Raw genomic sequence first — 7,034 nt, 5'->3', positions numbered from 1 at the left:
ATGCAAAAAATATTTACATTCCAATTGCTGTTGAAGACCGTATATTTTCCCTGTTCACTCCTTTTAAATCCTTTTAAATCACTCAAACAACCTTTAAAAGACACGACAGTTATTCTTGAACAATATGGTCTCCCTGAAAATATTTTTTATTCTCGGTAGCTTGTATTTTTCACCAACGTTAGATGAATCATATTTCAAAAGTTTCATTTCCTATTACCTGACTGCAATGCGGCCAATAAGGTTTTGCCGTACCCTCCCCAGAGGCAGATAAATTTCCATCGCAAAACATCGAAAAGAGCATCCGGCCATGAACCGGCAAAGAGTGCGGCCGAATGAACTCAGCGTGTTCGGAATGGTTCGCTGGTGCAAAACGCTAATGGGCACGCTGGTGTAAAATGAAGAAACATTTTCATCAAATTGAATTTTCCACCCTTTTCCAGCCATTCTACCATTTCAAGCAAGCGGAAAGGCTTTCGTGTGGAATGGTCCGCTTTTGTGCATGTCATTGATCGTGGACGTTTTCTCTTAACCCTTATATTTTAGCTGTATACGGTTTCACATCATCACCATCGTCATCATCATCATTATCATCATCGTCAGCATCGACTGGTCGCAATAACAGTTGCAGAACGGTGGACATTTCTCTTTCCCTTTTCGATACGTTTATTTATGCATTCTCAAATGATCAAAAATTATGATGTTTACCAGTTGATTGGTCTCTTTCGGGGATGAAAAACGCTGCACGGCTATCCAATTTCCTTCTGTGTCGCACATTGGTTCGTTTTTGTCGTTGTATCCGTCCGCTTGCTGCCAATTTTTAACCAATTTTTAACCTACCCACTACGTCAGACAATGTTATTGTTTTATAGCATGCGCAGACAAGGTCAGATGAAACATGTTGGTAACATACCGGAGTGTAAGGGTATGGGGTGAGAAAAAGGCTGGCGCCAAAGTCGATTGACAAAGACGGTGTAGCGGATAAAAATTGATTTTTACTGTTCTGTAGCCGTGTCCATAACTTTTGTATTTCTATTTCGGATCGGAAACTGTAACGAAGAAAATAGCAAATCGATCGGGAGGCAAGGGTGTACGATGCTTCGACGCAACGAAAAGCAACTAGCCCAGCCCAGGCTGAAAGTGTGGTAAATGAAAATCGATTCAGATCCCTATGAACAACACTTGGAAAAAGCTTGCAAATGAATTTAACCAGTTTAGAAAGCGACAAAATTTCGTGTTTGTTGTTTTGTTGATTATTCCACTCCGGAGCTTTGTTCGTTACTCTACATCAACCATCATCGGAATGCCGCACCAAAAATGAGGGCTGCCCTCGTCGCGTGAGCTACTTTGGGGTTTAGTGTTGCGTTAAATTAGGACGTTATTTTGCACAAGATTCATCGCCGTGGATTTAGTTTTCTTGTTTCTGTTTGGGTTGCTCGTAAAGAATAGCAGGTTAAATTTACCAACAATGTTTCTAAGTTCCTCCGATATTCTAGAGGTAGTTTCGGTCATTTAAATTTCAAATTAAATAACCCTCAATCAGCGTGCTCTGTAGTGTTTAGTGCTAATTTTTGACATTCTTTTCTTTTTTATGTTTCAGGTGAGCGTTTTTAGCATACACTGCAGGACATCCGGTAGGACTGGTAGAAACAGCATGCCGTTGAGCATAGCATTTGCCTGAGGGGTATGTTTAGCGATCGTTTCTAGTGTATTTCGGATAGTGTTACTCTAATAGAACATTTTATGGGTTTCTGGTGTAAGGTTGAAAATGTTCCAGTCAGTCACTATCACTAGAAAATTTATTCATTGTGACTAGGGCAGGCGTTCGTTTATTTGATGTTACCGTGTTTAACGGCTGTTCAACATAAATGTATAACATCAATGACAATCAAAATATTGTACACGAAAACGATTGTGTGTATAGACAACTGAGGCTTTATGAATAATCATGATCAAATGATATTTTAAGAAATAGGCATCCACTCCGAAAATTCCTTAAGCGTGATTGTTTAAGCTACATTGAATCTTTATGTTATTTGTTATACATGATACTATTTTTTTAAAGAAGGGCCCTTGAACTGATCAGTCAAAGAAGTATAGACATTTTTGAGCTAATTTTGTAAATATTTTAAATAAATTTAGGATAAAACTGTAAATCTTTCTATAGACACTAGCACACTTTTGTTGTACTGCTTTGTATATTTAATATGATTTTATTTTACTGCAAACAAACACCAAAACCACTTGAAAACTCCAAAGCATCGGTCCTTGGCATTGGACATTTGCGTTGTTTTTGTTGTCCCGTTGGAATTTCTGCGTCGCGTACAGTGTGAACCAAAGCCAATCCGCTTATTTGCATCAATCAAATCAACTAACAACAACCAATTGGCCTCTCAAAACGCCTACCCTTCTAAAGTTGAACCATCTTCGGAAAAGCTTGCAATCGAGTCAGAGTGAACGCCACGTTGACGCCAGCGATTGTCGTATGTTCTGAAGCACGAGCTCATCATTGATGGATGCATTCGGTGTGCTGGGAGTTGGGCGCTGGCAAGCTGTCAAAAAGTTACATCACTTTGAAATCCGCTTACGTTGTTACAATGGAACAGGGTACAATCGAAAAGATTAGAATCGTTGATAGAGATATAGAGAAAGAGAGAAAACGAGAAAGAGAGAAAACAAGAAAGAGAGTATATGAGTCTCTTAGGCAGAGAGATAGAAAAATAAAGAAAGAGTACGTAATAGTATTTCTAGAGTTATTTTAAATGCTCTCCTCTAGCTGATGTCCATCAATGGATTTCCGAAACACTAGGTTAGGTAGGTGATCAGGTCACGTCAACTAGCATGATTTTGTTTTGAGATCGATACACGAAAGATCCAATGGTTTATCGCTCAATCTATGTTGGTGAATTTAAGCTTTCATGTGGAGTTTCATTGCAATTGTGTCATTTTGCCGTCTCATTGGTGTGTGTATTTTCGAACCACGTACCCCGGTGTCAAAAGACTAGCTCTCAGTACATTGTTTGCCAGGAATGTACCAAGATTGAATAGAACAATAAGTCTGATGCTTCAATCAGCCTGATTTAAATTTGAGCCATCGGGGCAATTTATCTACATTATCCGAGCTCATTCAAAAACTAGTTACGCACGAAACTTGCTCATAAAATCTTCGAAGAACATCATCCGACACGAATTCTTCGATTCGAAGACCTTTTCATAGGAAAAGCAATCTTTTTAAGTTTTACTTTTTTTATTCCAGTTTGAACACTCACTTCTCTCATTCGATTTTCTATTTCCGCTTTTGGTGTTCTGGTAGTTTGAATATTTGCCAGACGGCGAAGGCCTCCTCTTTCAAAAACATGTCGGAGTAGAGGATGTTGCTTTGATCAATATTTGTTTAAAGAATAGCTGCTTTGTTGTTATAAGCAGAGACAGTTTTGATCCATTGTTGACGAAGTTGATGCTCGGTAGAGGGCTGATATTGGTAAAGTGATGGATTTGCATGCAAATATGATTGAGTGTAGAAAATATACCATCAGGGTCTACAATTGGTTCAAAAGGTAAGCTCCAATACTCTTGAAAAAGATGAGCATCCCATGCTTTACTTACACTTTTGAATATTGGAGGATGTGTAAATTATGTAAGTCATTGCTGGAAGCGTTCCCGCATCAGAAAATATGCGTGTTAATTAGGTGTCAGCTAGGTTTACCTGTAGAGATCCGTAGACCCAGTACACAAATTGCTACCCTTGGTACGTTTGGTTCTTTTCCCGTTCCGAGAACAACATTTGCTCCGATTATCTGCTAATGAATCTCTTTCAGCGTGTACACCCTCGGGACGCTAAGAGAAAGGTTATGTTGATCCTTTTTTCTGCCATATCGATCCTTTTTCCCTTTTGTTACCTTAGCACTTTTGTGGTGTTAGTCACCAGACGCTACCTGTCTTATGTAAAAACCATCCCATGGTTTTTTGTACCAGGTAGAACCAGGTTTTGTACACGGTCCAATTTTATCTGAAGATGCTGCATTGGGCTTGCCATCACAGATTGGTCTATGACGTGAAAAGGATACGTTGTAGGTGTTGGATTAATGTTTCAGTCTTTTTTGCTGTGGCTGGGCTGTGTTGTTTGATATTGGGAATAGAACGTGTACGATATACTTTTGGAATAATTGTATGTCTCAAGTCATTACTATCAGAGGTGATTAGATAGTCGTCTCTCTGGAGAGACATAGTAAATTATAGCTTTGATAGAAGTGACATACGGTAGAAAGTAATCTTTGATTTCTATACATAAACAGTAGCGTGTACAGATGTTCATCAAATTATCAATTTAGATAAATTTGGGTTGTAATGGAACTCAATAACATTTAATATTATTTTGCTCAAGTTTTTTTAGCACACAATATAGTTTTTTGCAACTATTGAGCCTTCATGCTTCAAGTTTCAGTTAGCTGACTATAACAATACCCACAGAAACCACAGGAGATAATCCACAGAAACGATGTTTATTTAGGTTACAACCTCTATATTTATTGTATTTTTCACAGCAGTGATGGTGTTGAAATGAACATTATGAATATTATGCTTTGAGGGTGGTATGAACAAATGACTGTCCTTGGTGAGTGTCAAAATCGTGCCCGTTCACAGTGGTGTCAGTTTATGATTACCATTCGGAGAAGAACAACGTAGCAACGTATGTGATGAGCAGGTTGTTCTACGCCTTTGCGTACAAGCGAAAGATACAAAAGTAACAATTGTGTGTGTTTTTAGGGAAAACAGTGATATACATGAAAAAAGTTCAATGCAGCATACTCCCCTCGGGTTATTAGTGCAACGTTTATTTGGAATAAGTTGAACGAGGTTTTGGTTGGAAAATAAAGGCATCCCAGCACCCTACTGTCATGAATCATGTGGCAAAGTTTTGGCCATTGTCTGATGTACATTTGGGAAGGAACAATTCCGGCTTGGTGTTCAATAGCAAGAAATTGTATCGCTTAGCAATTGAAGCAACAACGAGGAACTTCTCCAACAATCCACGATGTACGGCTTATAGAGAAGCCATCGACGAGCTGCCGTTGGGCATACGCTTCAACGTGTTAAGTGAAATGTGTGATTATCCCAGCCTAGTGGACGTTCAGTTGAAAATTCTTTCCGATCCAATGCTGATCAGTGACTTCATAAAAAACTTCTCCAGTGATTTAACTCCTTTAGTACAATGCCTTCAATGGCTGGAAAGTGTCAAAAAGTCTCTTCCGATCCAGCTGTTTCGACAATACAAAAAACTTATCGACGAGAACATCCGTACCGGTGGCTTATCCAGTTTCGACTACAGGTGTGGGTTACGAATAGGCACGTTCCTAACCGAGACTGGGTGGCTTGTAGAAGCCATCGGAATACTGCAGCTTACTCAGCAACATGCGCAATTTGGAACGGCAGAAGAGCTCTCTGTACTAAGACAGTTGATGCGTGCCCAGACTCTTGCTGGAAAACTGATCAACGCCAACAAAACTTATGATCGCATGAAAAGGATGCTGGGTAAAGTGGTTCAACAAAGGTTGATGTTTCAAAATTTGCCAGAAAAAGAGCGGGAAGTACAGCGTTTGCAAGATCTACAGGCCGGTGTATGTCATGCTTTCTCATTGTATCACTTTGAAGATTTAAACTTGGTCGATAGTTACGAGTACGGTATGCAATCGTTAAGTATGATCAGTGCACGATCACCCAGCCGACTGCTAGTGGATGTTTTACGACAAATTGCCCGCGCCTGCACTGGCAGTCAGAGGTATGAGAAAGCTGCCTGTATGCTAAAGTTTGCGATCGGTTTAGTTGCGCATGAATATGGCCGTGGGAGTGGACTGTATGCGGAAACGCTAGAGGACCTGGCTATTCTGCTACTTGCCTGCAATCAGGTCAGTGAAAGTGTCGATGTGTATGCAGATGCTCAACATATCTATATGCAGCTATACGGTGCACGCAATTTGCTACATTCACTTGCTCAGGGTAATCTAGCGTATGGGCTGTATCTGCAGGCATACGTTACTGGTCGTCGGGATCGTGCACTCCATCATGTGATGAAGGCTGTCGAAAATTATAAACGCATCTTACCGCCGGACCATCGAATGTTGACTCAGGCTCGGCGACTGAGTGTTACGATGGATCTTTTTACTTTTGGAAGTGTTGCTGGAAGTGATTTGGATGGGTTCAATGTAGTGTCAATTAATCATAAGGAAATTGAAGCGCTATCCGTAAGAGATGTTTGGGCACATTTTCACGAAATTAATAAATCTTATAACGATGAGTAAAATGCTGAAATCATTGTTTTTTTTGTAGGCGAGGTTATATCAAATAATGTATCAAAACAGTTCTTAAAATATAATTGAAGGAATAGCTTCAATAATGCGTTTGGTTCTTTTATTATCAATTTTAATTGTCTTTTAAGCAATGCGTTTAAGACTTGTAATATAACATGTCACTGAAATCCAAGCCCACAAGTGGTACAGACATGCCTTGACCGACAACGGTTGTTGAGCCCAAAAGAAGAAGAAGAAGAATATAACATGACTAATAATAAAAGATTGATGTTTTACTGCATTTTTTCTACATGAGTGTACTGTAACTATAACTGTAAAATATTTGTATTTTTAACATATATTCAAATAGCATTGCTGGATAGGATCGGCGAAAGTAGGATAAACTATATATTTCCTCTTTTCAAAATATCAAAAGCTTGTTTTATTGAACCACTGTAACGCATAATCTGAAATACTGAAATTGTGTTTGACAAATATTATTTAAACTTACAAAAGCAGGTTATATTTTAGGCACAAATTTATATGTAAGCTTAGTCACTTTAAATTATTATGTATAATTATAAAGTGTTGCAATTCGTTTAATACAATCAATATCATTCTTGACAACATGCGACCAACAATAAAATCCATCAGTCGTGTACTTGAGATTAAGAAAGAAACTACGAGTATAAGAGTAGTGGATGGCGTGAGCAATAGAAAAAGTAGATTTTTAAAGTAAATATAAATATT

At 38.7% G+C, this 7,034-nt stretch overlaps 1 protein-coding gene across 1 annotated transcript; it reads left to right on the top strand.

Moving 5' to 3' along the window:
* The first annotated feature begins 4,895 nt into the window (after positions 1-4,895).
* LOC120901097 (amyloid protein-binding protein 2-like) lies at positions 4,896-6,296 on the top strand. Its single transcript, XM_040308802.1, has one exon. The coding sequence runs from the start codon at positions 4,896-4,898 to the stop codon at positions 6,294-6,296; it is 1,401 nt and encodes a 466-aa protein (XP_040164736.1).
* The last annotated feature ends 738 nt before the right edge of the window (positions 6,297-7,034 follow it).

Source organism: Anopheles arabiensis, chromosome 3, assembly GCF_016920715.1.
Source record: "Anopheles arabiensis isolate DONGOLA chromosome 3, AaraD3, whole genome shotgun sequence".
Lineage (NCBI taxonomy): Eukaryota > Metazoa > Arthropoda > Insecta > Diptera > Culicidae > Anopheles > Anopheles arabiensis.
This window is presented reverse-complemented; position numbering and strand designations above follow the sequence as displayed.

Excerpts from the sequence above, each read along its gene's own strand:
- LOC120901097 (XM_040308802.1), top strand. The coding sequence starts at position 4,896 with ATGAATCATGTGGCAAAGTTTTGGCCATTGTCTGATGTACATTTGGGA.